Consider the following 20,996-nt stretch of genomic DNA (forward strand, 5'->3'; position numbering starts at 1 on the left):
ACAAATTTTACATTCAATGTGACAACACAAAATGTTACTTAGAAACTATGAAAAAGGTTCAACATCGTTTTCCTTTTCTTTTTATCTTCTAGATTTTCCAGCTTTAAAATTCCTTTTGTCTTTTCCCAATTCCGTTTAATCGTGTTATTTTTTGAAGAATCATGAGTTAGACACTTTAACTATGTGTCATTATATTATAAGAGTTTAACAAATGCAATAAATGTTTTTCAACAGAGACTTCTTTTCTTTCACAGCTTATAGGTGCAGTCACAATTCCAAATGAACATTTCTTCTCGTCTCATTAACACTGCTTCCTTCTCCATCAGAAAGGAGTCTTTATTTTGAAGAATGTATCTAGTGACTTTTCAATTAGTCTAACTTCTTGTTGATGAAGTCTTTGCTCTTTTCGTTGAAGTTCTCTTTTTGAGGAAGCCATTTCTTGACATCTGCTCTCCACCAAACACAACATCTGAGACATTTTCTGCGTCACAGTTTCGACATAGAATTGCTCTTGTTCGTCGACATCCATATCTTGTGGATAAACCTCATCAGTTTTTATCTCCATTTCAGTAACGGAAGAAAAGCTTTTTATTCTGTCCATGTCCGTAGTACTCAGTATTATGGCTTTCTATTGAAATTTAACCCCTTTATATACTTGAAAGATTAATTTTATTTTACTTTTTATGATTTCTTACAATTTATATTTTTCTGGATATAATATTGCTTTTTTGTAATTTTACCGATAGATTTGTATTTGGACTTGAGAATTTTTACTCTCTACTAATTTTCGATTTTTTTTTCTGACTTGAAACCTTTTCCATGTTTCTGTATATTGTATTTTTGTGAACTTAGGAAATTTTTCTGTTGTTGTGAACTTAGGAAATTTTTCTGCTGTTGTGAACTTAGGGAATTTTTCTGCTGATGTGGACTTAGGAAATTTTTCTGCAGTTGTGGACTTGGGAAATTTTTCTGCTGTTGTGGACTTAGGAAATTTCATTTGAGATATATCTTTATACTCCAATTCGAATTCACTCACTTAGGAGATTTCGTAAATTTTCACATTTCATCAGGTATTTCTGAACTTTTTTCAATTATCCTGAAATATTAACAGGACTTAGGAAATTTCTCTCTAGTGAGAATTAAGCAGAATCTTTTCAGTTTTATTTTAGCCGTCATCCAATATTTTTTCATTAATTCTTTAATCAGTGACAGATTTGATACAACTTTCAATTTTAAAGTCATGCGTCAACTTTGAAAAATACTTACGTGTTAGAGAGCTTCGAACTCTGGACCTCAGATCTAAAGTCAGGTACCATAACCACCAGACCATCACGATACTACATGCTTCTTCTCTTACAACTATTGAATATATATTACCTAATCTTGTAGTTTTTTTTTTTCTGTTACCGTGAAACTCAATATTTGATGTTAAACAATAGTATTCAATTTATATTAACCTTCAGCAAACCCGTGTAAATTATCCTCAAATTTGGACGAACAATTCACCATTTATAATTACTATTTGATATACGTAACCTATATTCTATTAAACATTATTTCCAGTTAATTTAAGATTCTAGTTGTTAATATTTACCAAGCAAATAATAATAAAACAATTATAATAAAATCGTATTTATTTGTGGAATGATAAAAAATTCACACTTTCAACAACTTTTAAAAATTTTTACATTCAATATGGCAACACAAAATGTTATTGAAAACTATGAAAAACGTTTAACATCGTTTTCTTTTTCTTTGTATTTTTCTCAAATTTCTGGTCTTCTGTCGTCGTCCTTTACTCAGAAGAGCATTTTCCCTTGCCCCCAATTCAGCCATCTTTCCATCCCAGTATTTCTTCATTTGGTGCTCCCTAGAAACCAAGTGTCTTTTCTCACTTTCCAGATTCTTCCATTGTTCTTCCAACAAAGCCTCTGTTACCTGCAGTCTCTGTCTCGTCATAGAAAAATGGTTTTTGAATTCCTTCCCCCTTTCGTAAGAGATATTTTCTCGTTCTTCAGTTAATGACTGCATGTCATTGAACTTGGAAGCAAGTACATCTTTCTTAGCTTTACTTAAGAGCTCCTGTTTTATGGCCAACTCATTTGTTAATTCTAATAAACACTTTTCTGCCTCTTTAAGTATATTACCATTGTCTTGTAATAGACAGCTCACCTGCCTCTCTTTTTCCATCAGAATCTTTTCATATCCTGATAATTCCTTTTCAAATTCCACTTGTCTTTTACTAATTTCGTTTAATCTTGATATATCTTGTGAAATGTTTTCTTCTTTTCTCATCAACGCAGCTTCCTTTTCCATCAGAAAGGCGTCTTTATCTGGAAGAAATTTTTTTCTGAACTTCCAAACGACATTTTTCCATGTGTATCCAGTGACTCTTTTCAATTTGTCTAACTTCTTGTTCGTAAAATCTTTGCTCTTTTCGTTGAAGTTCTCTTTCTTTGGAATCCATATCTTGATATCTCCTCTCCACCGAACACAACATCTGAGAAATTTTGTGCCTCAGAGTTTCGACATGAAATTCCTCTTGTTCGTTGACTTCCATATCTTATGGATAAAACTCCTCAGTTGTTATCTCCATTTCAGTAACGGGAGAAGAAGAGCTTTTTATTCCGTCCATGTCCATGGTAGTCAGTATAATGGCTTTCGATTGGAATGCATCCCCTTTATATACTTGACAGATTAATTTTATGTTACTCTGATTACGTACAATTCATATTTTTTCTAGAGATCATATTGCATTTTCGCAGTTTTACCGATAGATTTGCATTTGGAGTTGATTTTTTCTTCTAACTTGAAACCTTTTTCAGGTTTCTGTATATTTTATGAAAGATATTTGTGAAATTGGGAAATCTCTCATTGATGAATGAATAAACAGATAGACAAGAAAAATAGCGTAATTCAATAACATTTGTCTCAAATCAATAACAAAAGGCAATAAATAATATGCAAATAAATGAAAGACATTTTTTAGGTATTATTGTAGTAAGTAAAGTTGTTAGCATAATTGCTTAGAGATCTGACAACCTAAATTTAAACCACATAACAATTTGAAGAAGTTAAAATAGTATAGAGTACCTTAAAAAATATTGTACAAAATTTACGAGAGAATATACTTTCGTAATTAAGATTTATAAAAAGATTCAAAGTTGACTGCAAATTCAAGTGAAAAATATATCTCGATGTTCACGTATTTCGCAAGTACTTGAAAAGATACATCAGTGAAAATGAATGAAATTCAGAAATATCTCAATTATTATTAAAAATTAGGAAATCTTTAAAATGGACAATTCTGATTGAAGTGAGAAAATTCATCTCAAATAAAATTTCCTAAATCCATATACAGGAGAGAGAATTACTATTCGGAGGATGAAGGAAGCAACGTTAGTGAAAAAAGAGCAAAACTTTCATCAAAAGATTGAGATATAGATAAAAATATGGGAAAACATAAAACATGTGTTATTTATCTTAGGCAACAGTTTAATAAATTGGATAATAGAATGATGTTGAAATACGATTTTATTGCGATAATTTTATTACGATTTGCTCAATAAATATTAACAATTTAAATAATAAATTAGCTGGAAATGATGTTTAATAGAATATAAGTTAAGTGTATTAAATAGTAATTATAAATGGAGGATTGGTTGGCTGGATTTGAGGTTAATTTACATTGGTTTGTTGAAGGTTATTATGAATTGAATATGATTGTTTAACATTGAATATTGAGCTTTGCAGTAACATGAAAAATACAAGATTAGGTCATATATATTTTTAGGTTGTACTTTGAGAGACAGTAATGTGATGGCCTGGTTGATATAGTATTGACTACAGATTATGGAACCAGAGTTCAAATATCTCACACTCTCAACTATTTTTCAAAGTTTGGGCATAACTTCACAAATTATAATTGTACTAAATCTGTCACAGAATAAAGAATTAGGGAAAAAATATTGTAAGTTGATGGCTCAAACAGAACTGAAAACATTCTGCTTAATTCGCACTAGAGTGAAATTTCCTAAATCCTATCATTAATTCAGTATAAATAACAGATTTCAGAAATAGCTAAATTTCCTAAGTCCTGTCAATAATTCAGTAAAAATAACAAAGTTCAGAAATAGCTGAAGAAATGTAAAAATTAACAGCAAATCTTAAAAGAGCACAATTCAAAATATATATATATATATATATATATATATATATATATATATATATATATATATATATATATATATATATATATACTTACTACAAGAATACCTAAAAAATGTCTTTCATTTATTTGCATATTATTTATTGCCTTTTGTTATTGATTTGAGACAAATGTTATTGAATTACGCTATTTTTCTTGTCTATCTGTTTATTCAATCATCAATGACAAATTTTAGAAAGCCACCATTAGGCGCATTTAACCTTGAGGAAAGTGGATGACATCATAAACATGGCGCCTCTCTTGTTCATACAAGTAACTTGGCTCTGGCTTCTATTTCCATTCATCCACCTCAACATATTATACACTCATTTCCCACGTAACTTTTTCTCAAACTCTACATCTGGGAATTTTCAAGTTTGGTTGTTGGTGAAGATAGACTGCTATTAATATATTTTATATCATAAAACCTAATAAAGTCAAAAAGCTACCTTCAGGACTATTCCCTAAAAGCAAACAGCTAACGTAAAATATGCATATCATCACAATAGGTTACCAACTTAGATAAAAAACAATAACTGAAGTTATTTCTAATGACAAAAGCGATAGAAGTCCAACTTTTTCTGTGTAATAAAAAAACCTAAAAGAAAATTAGAGATTTATTTATGCATTGAGTAATAAAATATATTATTAGTTAATCTCTCTCTCTCTCTCCCTCTCTCTCTCTCTCTCTCTCTCTCTCTCTCTCTCTCTCTCTCTCTCTCTCTCTCTCTCTCATGTATATATATCCTAAATTTTTACAATCCGATTATTGTGAATTTTATGTAAATAATTTATATTGTTATGTAACAGAATAACCATTTTATAATGGAATAAAGGTTTTTGACTTTGACTTTGACTCTCTCTCTCTCTCTCTCTCTCTCATTATTTATCCCAAGAAACAGAGTCCAATAACTTTTCTAATTTACTCATTAATATTTGTTATTTCATTTCGATTTTATGACTAATACAGTTCTCCGTTAAGTTTATCTCAGGAGTACAAAAATACCATTGAAATAGCCTATTTAAAATAATGATTAAGTGATAACTTTAATATTGTGCTCTGTAATATACAAAATATGAATTCTATAAAACATCATTATTGAAAACAAACTTTCAACACCTTTTAAAAAATTTTCATTCAATGTGGCAACACAAAATGTTACTTAGAAACTATGAAAAAGGTTTAACATCGTTTTCTTTTTCTTTGTATCTTTCTCAGATTTCTGGTCTTCTACTGTTCTTCTTTGCTGAGAAGAGCAACTTCCCTTGCCCCCAATTCAGCCATCTTTCCATCCCAGTATTCCTTCATTTGGTGCTCCCTAGAAACCAAGTGTCTTTTCTCACTTTCCAGATTCTTCCGTTGTTCTTCCAACAAAGCCTCTGTTACCTGCAGTCTCTGTCTCGCCATAGAAAAGTGGTTTTTGAATTCCTTCTCCCTTTCGTACCAGATATTTTCTTGTTCTTCTGTTAACGACTGTATGTTATTGGACTTGGAAGCAAGTACTTCTTGTTCAGCTTTCCTTAAAAGCTCCTCTTTTGTGGCCAACTCATTAGTTAATTCCAAAAAACACTTTTCTGCCTCTTTAAGTATATTATTATTGTGTTGTAATTGACAGGTCATCTGTCTCTCTCTTTCCATCAGAAGCTTTTCATATGCTGATAATTCCCTCTCAAATTCCACTTGTCTTTCCCTAATTTCGTTTAATCTTGATATATCTTGTGAAGTGTTTTCTTCTTTTCTCATCAACACTGCTTCCTTCTCCATCAGAAAGCAGTCTTTATTTTGAAGTAAGTTTTTTTGAGCTTCCAAACGAGATTTTTCCATCTGTATCCAGTGACTCTTTTCAATTTGTCTAACTTCTTGTTCGTGGAGTCTTTGCTCTTTTCGTTGAAGTTCTCTTTCTTTGGAAGCCATTTCTTGATAACTCCTCTCCACCGAACACAACATCTGAGAAATTTTGTGCCTCAGAGTTTCGACATGAAATTCCTCTTGTTCGTCGACATCCATATATTGTGGATAATAGTCCCCAGTTGTTATCTCCATTTCAGTAACAGGAGAAGAAGAGCTTTTTATTCCGTCCATATCCGTGGTAGTCAGTATTATGGCTTTCTATTGAAATGTATCCCCTTTATATACTTGACTGACTAATTTTATTTTACTTATGATTTATTACAATTCGTATTTCTCTACAGATAATATTGCTTTTCCGCAGTTTTACCGATAGATTTGTATGTGGAGTTGAGAATTTTTACTCCTAATTTTATTTTATTTTTCTATCTTGAAACCTTTTTCAGGTTTCTTTACCTTTATAGTTGTGCAATTTGTAAATTTCATTTGAGATACGGATTTCTACTTCAATTTGAACGACTCACTTTAGAGATTTTGTCAATTTTTACATTTGTTTAGCGATTTCTGAAGTTTTGTTATTTTCACTGAAATATCAATAGGACTTAGGAAATTTCAATCAAGTGAGAATTGAGTAGAAGCTTTTCAGTTATATTTGAGCCGTCAACTTACAATATTTTTTTCAGTAATTCTTTATTCTGTGATGGACTTAGTGCAATTTTAATATGTGAAGTTATACCTCAACTTTGAGAAATACTTACGGGTATGATAGGTTCGAACTCTGGATCCCAAAACCAAAGGCCAGCACTATAACCACCAGGCCGTCGCGTTGCTAATTCTCAGGCCATAACTTATAACAATATATTGCCTTACCTTGTATTTTTTTCTGTTACCGTAAAACTCGATATTCAATGTTAAACATTCGTATTCAATTTATAATAACCTTCAGCAAACCATTGTAAATTAACCTCAAATTTTTACGAACAATCCTCCATTTATAATTACTATTAGATATAAGTAACCTACTGTATATTCTAATAAACATAATTTACAGTTAACTCAAGATTTGATTTTTTAATATTTTCCAGTCAAATCGTAATACAACTATTATAATAGAATTGTAGGCTATTTCAACATTATTTTATTATTCAATTTATTAAACCATTGCCTAAATTAAATGACACATCTTTTGTGTTTCCCATATTTTTATCTATATCTCAATCATTTGACGAAACTTTTGCTCTTTTTTCGCTAACGCTGCTTCCTTCATCCTCCGAATACTCTCCGTCCTGTTAGTGGCTTAGATTCAGAATGTGGATATTTACACTTTATATATATATATATATATATATATATATATATATATATATATATATATATATATATATATATATATATATAATCACCTTCCTTTTACTTACATCCTTCAATGACATGTCTTCACAACACAGTAACTCAAGTGCGTATCCAGCAAGTTCAGTAACGGAAGAAAAGCTTTTCATTCCATCCATGTCTGTGGTAGTCAGTATTATGGCTTTCGAATGAAATGTTTCCCCTTCATATACTTGACATATTAATTTGAGTAGTTCACTGGTCGCCTTAGTGAGCCCGTAATTGTGAAATCGTCACAACAGTGTCAGCCTCGACCTGTTATTTTAACTTTTAACTTGAATCTTTGCATTCATAAGCCCATGTGCTTTCTAATATGTTCTACTTTAAAGGAAATTAACTAGTCATTATCGCCACGTGCGTATATAATTCATTTTTAGCAAAGTCTAAAGTCACGTGACCTGGGCATCGTCTGCTTTGTTGGACCCGGTCACTTTGAAGTTTAAAGTAATTTCATGATTTATATTGTTTTTGTCCATTTAACTTTTTCCTCCCATCATGAGTAAATTTAAATGTTCAGTTGTCACGCTAGTAAATGTGTAAAGTTTCATTTTTACATTTCTTTTGAAAATTCAGTTACCCTTATTTGCTTTTACGAATCCGTTCATCAAAACGTGGTCATTCCAAGATGGCGGACTTCACTAGTAACGTAAACATCCCTCCACCGCCCAAGGCGGAAACGCTTAGCCCCGAGGAGATTAACGCTAGGCTTAAGAAACAGGAGACAACATTCACCTTTGTTTGTGAGGACGCAGCCCTAGCACTTCATGCTCTCGCTTCAGTAGATTTTCCTAACATGGGTCCTGAAGCCGTGAGTCATTTTAAAAGTGAAATTAGTAAAGTAAGAGACGAACTTTGCGATTACAAGAATTTTTGGAGACGTCATTACGACCATCCTATTGTCAAATTAAATTATCCCGTACTTGCTGCCTGTTCGAGTAAAGTTGAGATTGCTTTTAATAGCCTCATGGCTCATCCCAATTTAATAATTAAAGATAATCAATCGTGTTCCTCTTCAAGGGTAAAACCTTCAGTGACACGTCCAGTTGTAAACGCTATTAATAGTCCCCTAATTGTTACTTCTAACATATCAGCAGTCAAGCACAATGCTCATAATTTTGTATCAATTCCTCAACCTGTAAAATTGTCACATTCCAATACTATGTTGCCAACACGGCATACGATTAGTGAGTTTGTGTCAGTCCCACGTGCTCCGTCCTCATCTCCGAAACTTAAGCCACCCGCGTTTGATCACCCTCAACCCCCATTGTCTTTGCCGCCGATGACAGTCCGTCCCGGAGAAAAACTCATTCACAGTCTTAACATGGACCCCCCAAGTGGTAGCGCAGATACCACACAACTTAACCGTGTGCGTGATGGCCAGCAGAGGCCTGTACCGGTAAACTCAGTCACCAAACTCGTACCATCCCACGGACTAGTGCCCACGTTGCCTGATTGTCCTATTCTTAAGCATGTAACTTCCGCTCCAACCCGTGTCATCGCTAAAATATCTACGTCAAAATCTGAAACCCGCTCTCAGAAGGAGCCGCGTGATCGCAAGGTTAAGACCTTAGCAGTCAGAAATGAACCTTGTGCACTGACGGCGGATTTAGCGAAGGTCACGCATGTAGACCTAGCACCGGAGCTTAGAGCCTGTTTACGATTCACCTTGCTTAAGGATAACGGTACCATAAACATCATTCATTGTTTTCATTCACTTTTATATGGCGCAACTGCAAGCCTTTATTATTTTTGCCAAGTCATTCAGCAGCATTTTTTCGGTCAGTCCCATGCTTTAACTTTAAAACGTAAATTTAATTTTTGCCTTGACAGCTTGTCATGTTGCTATAATCCCCCTGACATCCTTCAGCTCGTGCTGAAATTAAGTATTGTTTTTAATGTTCCCATCTTAAACGTTTCCCTTGAAGATGACATCCAAGACCTTAGTTGTCAGAAATACGATGTCCCCAGGGACCTAGTTTGTCTCATTTTATCATTCAGGCTAGTGTCAAATAACTTTTCACCTTTTAACGTCGAGAAGGAGGTAACTTTTCTCCTTTTGTCAGGCGACAAATTCAAAGCTTTCATCACGCCAGTCATTTTATATGTGAAGACATTTCATGTAAAACGTTGGGTGTCAGACCGGGATTGGGATTCACCCCCATAATTTTTAATTTGTCATTTGGCCGGACTTGCTGCTGATCTCGACCGTTATTGGCTTATGTTTTGTTTGCTCTATCCGTACCCCTAGGGTGGGAAGAATTGAGTACTTTTAATCGTTCTGTTATTACTGCATCATACGTTTAAAGTTAAAATTGATCATATGCTTAAATTAACGCTTCCGTGAAACATTGCCTGCGTGGTTCAATTTTCCCCAAATTCACGTGAAAGCATAACTTTTGATTCAATTGATTTCAATTAACGTTAACAGCGTTTTGTTAACTTTAAACGGACGATGATGTGAAGAACAACTTCACTCATCATTCAGCCAGTAACCATATCTCACTCATACTAACAAGTAGTTGAATCACATTTGCCGGAACTAACCCTTCTCCCTTTTTTCTCCCCTTTATCCCCAGGGTGTGAAGAATTTTCTTCACTCTTCTTCTTTCAATCGCATTTTTAACTCTCTCCTACTAATACTATAGCTACCCCTTAAACGATCTCTCCTACATTCAATTTTCTTTAACGAAACATAGGGAGGACTAATCTAAATCTAAACTTAAAGTCGTTGACAGTGGCACACGCCATGCTCGTGACGTCACAGCGTAGATACGCACGTTAGAGGGCCTTAGTGTAACCACGGCATATGTTGGTTCTTTCCTTAACTACATGGTTCGAGATTAAATTCCTAAACTGCATTTTTTATATAAATTCCAATACTACTGAATTAATGCATCTTATATTTCTCAATACCAATTAAGGTTTGTTAATTTTAAGATGTATGCCCATCGCACCAGTCCATTGCTAATTAATCATTTTGAATATTAATTTTTAGCAAGCCAGAATAGGTAGGATTGTTGTATATATAACCTCCCTCAGAGCAGCAAGATTTATCTGAGTATTTAGTACAAAATCCTGCCTCCTCTGCACTCCTTGCAACAATATATTGCCCTGTCCTGAAGTCCCGATATGGCAACCCCAATGGATTACCGTGCGCATCAAGCTCCTCACCTGTCTGGAAAGGTGAAGCCAGGTGATCTCTTCGACCGTAGAGTCGAGCCCCATTCAACAAGAAGCTCCCCTAGCCTGCTAACCTGCCTGGTCATTGAACCCGTGCACTTCTGGCTCACCCCCATCCCATCCCACTCTCCCAAACGTGACTCACCAAGGAGTCCTGTTGCTGCCGGTCGGAGAGATTGAGAAGAAGAGGACCCTGGGATACCATAGTTGTAGCCAACAAGGATTCTTGGGGTGAGCCAGGCAAGAGTGCAACGTGCCAATTAGTGCAACAACCAGGTCAACAGCCACCACGGGCATAAGACTAATCTTCAAAGGAGTGCAGGTACTACATCAATGGCCATTTAGTTTTCCCCCATTTTTTATTAGCTTAGACTAATTTTAACTTTATAGGGAACCTGGCTAATTACAATATTCGGACTGTGTGCGGTGGGATTGTGTGTAAATATTTTTCCATTATAATTTCTTGCTTGGAGACTAGCATAGTCTCTGGGTCACGTGGGCCACGTGCCAGACCCCATTTTGATTTTTTATTATTGCAGACCGCGTGTCTAAACCATCATCTTTATAATTTTGAATTGCTTTAATTTGCATTCTCTTTATTATTCCATTTTTGTCTTTGTTAAGATGTCCGTTTCTTTAATGTAAATTTGTGAATAAATCAATATTAGGTTAATTAAACCTCCTTAGTATTTTTGCTCCCTCATTTATTTTAATATGTGAAATGAATAGTTGATCACGGGACAAAGTACCCAATATTTAAAGAGAAAACCTAAGTAAGTCTATAGGTGGTAACAGCGAGAAACTTTGCATTAATATATTTGCTTCGAAGGTAAAGATCCTTATCTTTAAACTTTTAAACTACTTTACATCACTGCTCCCATTTTGGATTTTGTCTGATTACATTAACGTAGAATACCTGTCCAGCATTTCATTGGGGTAGCTGGGACGGAGCCGGAACAGAGCCTGAGAATGAGATGACTATAGACCTGACAATGCTAGAGTAGGCCATAAATTATTGATATTTCTGCGTGTGGAGTTCTCCGGCCTCTGGACAGTAAATTTGCCTTTTGTATTTAAGAGTGATGGTTTGTGAATTGTGACAGTAAAGTATTAGCAGGGTGTTTGTGCCCCGAGAGTAAGTGCTCATATCCTCCCCTGTTGAACTTTATGTAACTGTTATAAGGAGACTTTCCCGGACTAAGTTCCCACTCACAACATAACATTAAAAAATTCTCCACATGGTGCGCAGGGTAATCCAATGGAGATGCCATATCAGGACTTTAGGGCAGAACAATATATTGTTGCAAGGAGTGCATAGGAGCCAAGATTTTGTACAAAATACTCAGAGAAATCTTGCTGCTCTAAGGGAGTTTATATATACAACAATCCTACCTATTCTGGCTTGCTAAAAATTAATTAGTTAATGATTAATTAGCAACGGCATGGTGCGATGGGCATACATCTTGAAATTAAAAGAGCTTAATTATTGGCAGTGAAAAATAAAAGCTGCTTTCAATTCAGCAGTATTGAGAATTATATTCAAATCAGTTTAGTAATTTACCTCGACCCAAGTAGTTTAAGGAAAGAACCACCTTATGCCCGCTAAGGCTTTTGTTATGCGTATCTACGCTGTGTAGTCACAAGCATGGCGTACGCTACTGTCACCAAGTTTATTTGATTTAGAATAGTCTACCCAATGTTTTGACAAAGAAAACCTAATATCGGAGAGACGTTTAATGGGCAGCTACAGTATTATTAGGAGAGAGCCAAAAATACAAAAGGAAGCAGACGAGAAGAGATAATTCTTCACATAGGCAACGGTTTAAAAAATTGAATAACAGAATGATGTTGAAATACAATTTTATTATAATCGTTGTATTACGATTTGACAGGTAAACATTAGGTAATCAAGTCTTTAGTTTACTGTAGATAATGTTTAATAAGAGTAATTACAAATGGATTGTTCGTGTAAATTTGAGGTTAATTTACAATAGTTTTCTGAAGGTTATTATGAATTGAATACGAATTTTTAACATTGAATATTGAGTTTTGTTGAAAAAGAAAAAAAATACAAGGTGTGGTAATATATGTTTATATGTTAAGATTCTGTTTTGAGCAACATGATGGCTCAGTGGTTATAGTACTGGTCTTCGGTTTTAGGATCCAGGGTTCGAACCTCTCATACTTGTAAGTATTTTTCAAAGTTAAGGCACAACTTCACATATTAAAATTGCACAAAGTCCATCACAAAATAAAGAATTACTGAAAAAATATTGTAAGTTGATGGCTCAAACCCTTATCCCTTAAGTGAAATTTCCTAAGTCCTGTTGATATTACAGTAAAAATAACAAAAGTTTAGAAATAGCTAAAGAAATGTAAGAGTTAACAAAATCTCTCAAGTGAGAAGTTCAAATTGAAGTAGAAATCTGTATCTCAAATAAAATTTCCAAAGTCCAAAATAGCAGTAAAATTTCCCAAGTTCGCAAAATATAAAAAATGTACAGAAACTTGAAAAAGGTTTCAGGTTAGAACAAAAGTTAAAATCAGGAATAAAAATTCTCAACTCCAAATGCAAATCTATCGGTAAAACTGCGAAAAAGCAAAATTATCTCTAGAGAAATATGAATTGTAAGAAATCATATGTAAAATAAAATGGACGGATTAAAAAGCTCTTCTTCTCCCGTTACTGAAATGGAGATAACAACTGAGGAGTATTATCCACAATATATGGATATTGACGAACAAGAGGAATTTCATGTCGAAACTCTGAGGCAGAAAATGTCTCAGATGTTGTGTTCGGTGGAGAGGAGATATCAAGAAATGGCTTCCAAAGAAAGAGAACTTCAACAAAAAGAGCAGAGACTTTACGAACAAGAATTTAGACAAATTGAAAAGAGTCGCTGGATACAGATGGAAAAATCTCATTTGGAAGTTCAAAAAAACTTCCTTCAAAATAAAGATGCCTTTCTGATGGAGAAGGAAGCAGTTTTAATGAGAAAAGAAATAAAAGTTTTACGACAAATATCAAGATTGAACGAAATTAGTAAAAGACAAGTGGAATATGAGAGGGAATTATCAGCATATGAAAAGCTTCTGATGGAAAAAGAGCGGTAGATGAGCTGTCAATTACAACACAATGATAAATTACTTAAAGAGGCAGAAAAGTGTTTTTTTGGAATTAACAAATGAGTTGGCCACAAAAGAGGAGCTTTTAAGGAAAGCTGAACAAGAAGTACTTGCTTCCAAGTCTAATAACATGCAGTCGTTAACAGAAGAACAAGAAAATATCTGGTGCGAAAGGAAGAAGGAATTTGAAAATCACTTTTCTATGGCGAGACAGAGACTGCAGGTAACAGAGGCTTTGTTGGAAGAACAACGGAAGAATCTGGAAAGTGAGAAAAGACACTTGGTTTCTAGGGAGCACCAAATGAAGGAATACTGGGATGGAAAGATGGCTGAATTGGGGGCAAGGGAAGTTGCTCTTCTCAGCAAAGAAGAACAGCAGAAGACCAAAAATCTGAGAAAGATACAAAGAAAAAGAAAATAATGTTAAACGTTTTTCATAGTTTCTAAGTAACATTTTGTGATGCCCCATTGAATGTCAAATTTTTAAAAGGTGTTGAAAGTATGTTTTCAATAATGATGTTTTATAGAATTCATATTTTGTATATTACAGAGCACATTATTAAAGTTATCACTTTATCATTATCTTAAATAGGCTATTTCAATGGTATTTTTGTAATCCAGGGATAACCTTAACGGGGAACTGTATTAGTCATAAAATTGAAATGTAATAACAAATATCAAAGGTAAATTAGAAAAGTTATTGGACTCTGAGTCTATTGTGATAAATATTTAGAGAGAGAGAGAGAGAGAGAGAGAGAGAGAGAGAGAGAGAGAGAGAGAGAGAGAGAAAGAGAGAGAGAGAGAGAGAGAGAGAGAGTTTAACTAATAATATATTTTATTACTCAATGCATAAATAAATCTCTAATTTTCATTTAGGTTTTTTATTACACAGAAAAAGTTGGACTTCTATCGCTTTTGTCATTAGAAATAACTTCAGTTATTGTTTTTTATCTAAGTTGGTAACCTATTGTGATGATAAGCATATTTTACGTTCGATGTTCGCTTCTAGGAAATAGTCCTGAAGGTAGCTTTTTTACTTCATTAAGTTATATGATATAAAATATATTATTAGCAGTCTATCTTTACCAACAACCAAACTTAAATATTTCCAAATGTAGATTATGAGAAAAAGTTACGTGGGAAATGAGTGTATAATATGTTGAGGTGAATGAAAGGAAATGGAAGCCGGAGCCAAGTTACTTGTTCGAACAAAAGAGACGCCATGTTTATGATGTCATCCACTTTCCTCAAGGTTAAATGCGCCTAATGGTGGCTTTCTAAAATTTGTCATTGATGATTGAATAAACAGATAGACAAAAAAATTAGCATAATTCAATAACATTTGTCTCAAACCAATAACAAAAGGCAATAAATAATATGCAAATAAATAAAAGACATATTTTAGGTATTCTTGTCGTGAGTAAGTAAAGTTGTTAGCATAATTGCTTAGAGATCTAACAACCTAAGTTTAAACCACATTACAATATGAAGAAGTTAAAATAGTATAGAGTACCTTAAAAAATATTGTAAAAAATTTACGAGAGAATATACTTTCGTAATTAAGATTTATAAAAAGATTTAAAGTTGACTGCAAATTCAAGTGAAAAATATATCTCGATGTTCACGTATTTCCCAAGTACTTGAAAAGATACATCAGTGGAAATTAATGAAATTCAGAAATATCTCAATTATTATTAAAAATTAGGAAATCTTTAAAATGGCCAATTCTAATTGAAGTGAGAAAATTCATCTCAAATAAAATTTCCTAAATCCATATACAGGGGGGAGAATTACTATTCGGAGGATGAAGAAAGCAATATTAGCGAAAAAAGAGCAAAACTTTCATCAAAAGATTGAGATATAGATAAAAATATGGGAAAACATAAAACATGTGTTATTTATCTTAGGCAACGGTTTAAAAATTGGATAATAGAATGATGTTGAAATACGATTTTATTGCGATAATTTTATTACGATTTGCTCAATAAATATTAACAATTTAAATAATAAATTAGCTGGAAATGATGTTTAATAGAATATAAGTTAAGTATATCGAATAGTAATTATAAATGGAGGATTGGTTGACTGAATTTGAGGTTAATTTACATTGGTTTGTTGAAGGTTATCATGAATTGAATATGATTGTTTAACATTGAATATTGAGCTTTGCGGTAACATGAAAAATACATTAGGTAATATATATATATATATATATATATATATATATATATATATATATAAATATATATATATATATATATATATATATATATATATATATATATATATATATATAAGAATTGTATTATTAGAATCAGTAATGTGATTGCCTGGTGGTTATAGTACCTGACTATGGATTATAGAAACTGAGTTCGAACCTCTCACACTCTTAAGTATATTTCAAAGTTGGGGCATAACTTCCCAAATTAAAATTGTACTAAATCTGTCACCGTATAAAGAATTATGGAAAAAATATTGTAAGTTGACGGCTCAAACATTACTAAAAACATTCTGCTTAATTCTCACTTGAGTGAAATTTCCTAAATCCTATCATTAATTCAGTAAAAATAACAAAGTTCAGAAATAGCTGAAGAAATGTAATAATTAACAGAGAATCTTCAAAGAGCACAATTCATATATATATATATATATATATATATATATATATATATATATATATATATATATATATATATATCAAATGAAATTTCCTAAGTCCACAACAGAAGTAAAATTCCCCAAGTTCACAAATATCTATCATAAAATATACGGAAACCTAAAAAAGGTTTCAAGTTAGAAAAAAAAAATAAAGATAGGAGTGGTTAAAAATCCTCAACTCCAAATGCGAATTATCAGTAAAACTGGAGAAAAAAAAAAAAAAAAAAACATTATCATCTCTAGGAGAATATGAATTATACGAAATCATAAGAAGTAAAATAAAATTAATCTGTAAAGTATAAGAAGGGGAAGCATTTCATTCGGAAGCCATAATGCTGACTACCACGGACATGGACGGAATAAAAAGCTCTTCTTCTCCCGTTACTGAAATGGAGATAACAACTAAGGAGGTTTATCCACAAGATATGGATGTCGACGAACAAGAGGAATTTCATGTCGAAACTCTGAGGCAGAAAATGTCTCAGATGTTGTGTTCGGTGGAGAGGAGTTATCAAGAAATGGCTTCCAAAGAAAGAGAACTTTAACGAAAAGAGCAAAGACTTCACAAACAAGAAGTTAGACAAATTGAAGAGAATCACTGGATACAGATGGAAAATTGTCGTTTGGAAGTTCAGAAAAACTTCCTTCAAAGTAAAGACTCCTTTCTGATGGAGAAAGAAGCAGTGTTGACGAGAAAAGAACAAAACGTTTTACGACAAATATCAAGATTAAACAAAATTAGTAAAAGACAAGTGGAATTTGAAAAGGAATTATCAGGATATGAAAAGCTTCTGATGGCAAAAGGGGGCAGGTGCTCTGTCAATTACAAGACAATGATAATATATGTAAAGAAGCAGAAAAGTGTTTTGTGGAATTAACAAATGAGTTGGCCAGAAAAGAGGAACTCTTAAGAAAAGCTGAACAAGAAGTACTTGCTTCCAAGTCCAATGGCATGCAGTCATTAACTGAAGAACGAGAAAATATCTCGTACGAAAGGGCGAAGGAATTAAAAAACCACTTTTCTATGGTGAGACAGAGACTGCAGGTAACAGAGGCGTTGTTGGAAGAACAACAGAGGAATCTGGAAGGTGAGAGAAGACACTTGGTTTCTTGGGAGTACCAAATGAAGAAATACTGGAATGAAAAGATGACTGAATTCGGGGCAAAGGAAGTTGCCTTTCTAAGCAAATAAGAACAGCAGAAGACCAGAAATTTGAGAAAAATACAAAGAAAAAGAAAACGATGTTAAACGTTTTTCATAGTTTCTAAGTAACATTTTGTGTTGCCACAATGAATGTCAAATTTTAAAAAGCTGTTAAAAGTATGTTATCAATTATGATGTTTTATAAAATTTATATTTTGTATATAAAAGAGCTTAATATTAAAGTCATCACTATATCATTATTTTAATTAAAATATTTCGATTATATTTTTGTAATCTTGAGATAAACGTAAAGGGGAATTGTGTTAGTCATGAATCAAAACATAACAAAAGATATTAAAGGTAAATTAGACAAATTATTGAAGTATAAGTGTGTTGTGATAAATATTTAGAGAGAGAGAGAGAGAGAGAGAGAGAGAGAGAGAGAGAGAGAGAGAGAGAGAGAGAATGTTTGACTGCTAATATATTGTATTACTCAATTAATAAATAAACATCTAATTTTTATTTAGTTTTTTATTACACAAAATATATTTCCAAATGATTTTCCTAGGACACATCATATCACTAAAAGATAGCAGGATTTTGTTGTGAATTTTTTCAACAAAAAAATATTTGCAAGAAGTTAGAATTGCTAAGGCTGCATCTGAGCACAAAAATGAATTAAAAAATTGGTTGAAAAAAAAAAGCATAAAACTTTTTGAAAACTGAGTGATATTGAGGAAATATATATTGAAATATCCTAAACTTTGCAACGATGAATAGATAGCTAGATAGATACATGACAGTTAAGAGATATATTACTCTTGAGAAAAAAAAAAAAAAAAAAAAAAAAAAAAAAAAAAAAAAAAAAAACAGAAGTATTGGGAAAATAATGTTTCTTTTTATAAATAAAAATCAAGCGGTGAAAGAACTGTTGATTTGGGATTAAGTCTGTAACTATAAGCTGTGAAAGAAAAGAGAAATCTCGGTTGAACAACATTTTTTGCATTTTTAAAACTCTTACAATATAGTGGTACGCTGGTAGAGTTTCTAACTCATGATTTTGTGAGCCTGGATCGAATCGCAAACTATACAGGTTCTTCAGAGTTATATTTCAACCTCACTAACCTCTAGAGAAGTGCAATGTGTAAAACATTGATATAATAAAATTGGTCAATGGTGAATAGATAGATAGATAGATAATGATAAGTTAAATAATAATACTTGCTTTAAACAACTCGGGGAATGCATTAAATACCTTTCATAAAGAAAATAATGCAGAATCAAGTAATTTATTGTTATATTTTTTTGCAATTTAATGTCACGTTCTAGTCAAGTCGTAAAAATACTAAGCCAACAATTTGAAAACCCAAGTTCAAACCACGTAAACTTTTAAGCATTTTTCAAAGTTGAGGATAAGTTAAAAAGTTTCTACTGGATTTCCAAGAAAATGTAACATTCGAGTTAGAAAAAAACTTTCAGAATATTGCACACACACACAAACACACACACACACACACACACACATATATATATATATATATATATATACAGTATATATATATATATATATATATATATATAGTATATATATATATATATATATATATATATATACTGTATATATATATATATATACTATATATATATATATATATATATATATATATATATATATATATATATATATAATTCACAAGTTCTTCAAGTATATATATACAGTTTACTAGTAAAATAAATTTCCAAAATATTCTCACGAAAGATAGAAATAAGAAGTCATCAAAATACAGTTCAATTTCAATTGATGAAATATACAAATCCACAAGGAAATGTATCAGTAAATAAAAAGATATCTGAAAAAAAAATTTCAAGTTGGGAAAGCAATTAGAATTAAAGTAACAAAAACTTCATATTTTCACGAGAAAATTTGTTGGTCAGATCATAAATAGAGACACTGAAATAAAAACAATAATAAACTATAAAAGATTAAATTAGAGAAATCTGTCAATATATTAAGAGGATACTTTCCATTCTACAGTCATAGTACTCAAGAGACGGAATGAAAAAGCTCTTCTTCTCCTGCTATTATTATTATTATTATTATTATTATTATTACTATTATTATTATTATTACTTGCTAGGTTACAACCCTAGTTAGAAAAGAAGGATGCTATAAGCCCAGGGGCCTCAACAGGGAAGATAGCCCAGTGAGGAAAGAAAACAAGGGAAAATAAAATATTTCAAGAAAAGTATCATTAAAATAAATATTTTCTATATAAACAATATAAACTTCAACAAAACAAGAGGAAGAGAAATAAGATATAATAATGTGCCCAAGTGTACCCTCAAGCAAGAGAACTCTAACCAAAGACAGTGGAAGACCATGGTACAGAGGCTATGGCACTACCCTAGACTGGAGAGCAATGGTTTTATTTGGAGTGTCCTTCCCCTAGAAGACCTGCTTACTATAGTTAGAGTCCCTTCTACCCTTGGGAAGAGGAAAGTGGCTACTGAACAATTACACAGCAGTAACCCCTTCTGTGAAGACAAATTGATTGGTAATCTCAGTTTTGTCAGGTGTATAAGGACAGAGGAGAATATGTAAAGAATAGGCTAGAATACCCAGTTTGTGTCTGTACGCTAAAGGAAAATGAACCGTAACCAGAGAGAAGGATCCAATGTAGTACTGTCTGGCCAGTCAAAAGATGCCATAACTCTCCAGTGGTAGTATCTCAACGGGTGGCTGGTGGCCTGGCCAACCTACTACCTAAGGGGGCTAAGCTACAACCCTAATTGGAAAAGCCAGATGCTATAGGAACAGCCCTGTGACGAAAGGAAATAAGGAAATAAATGATTAAAAAGAACGAAAGATTAATACTAAATATTTTCAGAACAGTAACAACATTAAAATAGATATTTCATATATAAACTAAGAAGAGAGAGTTATGTCAGTCTGTTCAACATAAAGATATTTGCTGGAAGTGTGAATTTTTGAAATTCTACCAATTCAACTACTTGATTATGTAGATCATTCCACAAATAAATACGATTTTATTATAATAGTTTTATTAAGATTTGCTTGGTAAAAATTAACAACTAGAATCTTAAATAAACTGGAAATAATGTTTAATCAAATATAGGTTACGTATATCAAATAGTAATTATAAATGGTGAATTGTTCGTCCAAACTTGAGGATAATTTACACAGGTTTGCTGAAGGTTAACATTAATTGAATACTATTGTTTAACATTTAATATTGAGTTTTGCAGTAACAGAAAAAACTACAAGATTAGGTAATATATCCTTAGAGTTGTAATTAGCATTCGATTAATGTGATGGTCTGGTGGTTATGGTACCTGACTATGGATTTGGGATCCAGAGTTTGAATCTCTCCAACGCGTAAGTATTTTTCAAAGTTGACACATGACTTTGAAATTAAAAGATG

The 20,996-nt window shown here is 32.5% G+C and overlaps 2 protein-coding genes across 2 annotated transcripts; one reads left to right on the plus strand and one right to left on the minus strand.

Moving 5' to 3' along the window:
* Positions 1-1,734: 1,734 nt before the first annotated feature.
* Positions 1,735-6,290, minus strand: LOC137651516 (golgin subfamily A member 6-like protein 24). The gene is made up of 2 exons (XM_068384746.1): positions 5,443-6,290; positions 1,735-2,500 (listed from the first exon to the last, which is right to left on the minus strand). The coding sequence occupies exons 1-2, from the start codon at positions 6,288-6,290 to the stop codon at positions 1,735-1,737; spliced, it is 1,614 nt and encodes a 537-aa protein (XP_068240847.1).
* Positions 6,291-13,761: 7,471 nt separating this feature from the next.
* On the plus strand, positions 13,762-14,172 carry LOC137651517 (GRB10-interacting GYF protein 2-like). Its single transcript, XM_068384747.1, has one exon. The coding sequence runs from the start codon at positions 13,762-13,764 to the stop codon at positions 14,170-14,172; it is 411 nt and encodes a 136-aa protein (XP_068240848.1).
* The last annotated feature ends 6,824 nt before the right edge of the window (positions 14,173-20,996 follow it).

This window comes from Palaemon carinicauda, chromosome 13, assembly GCF_036898095.1.
Source record: "Palaemon carinicauda isolate YSFRI2023 chromosome 13, ASM3689809v2, whole genome shotgun sequence".
Lineage (NCBI taxonomy): Eukaryota > Metazoa > Arthropoda > Malacostraca > Decapoda > Palaemonidae > Palaemon > Palaemon carinicauda.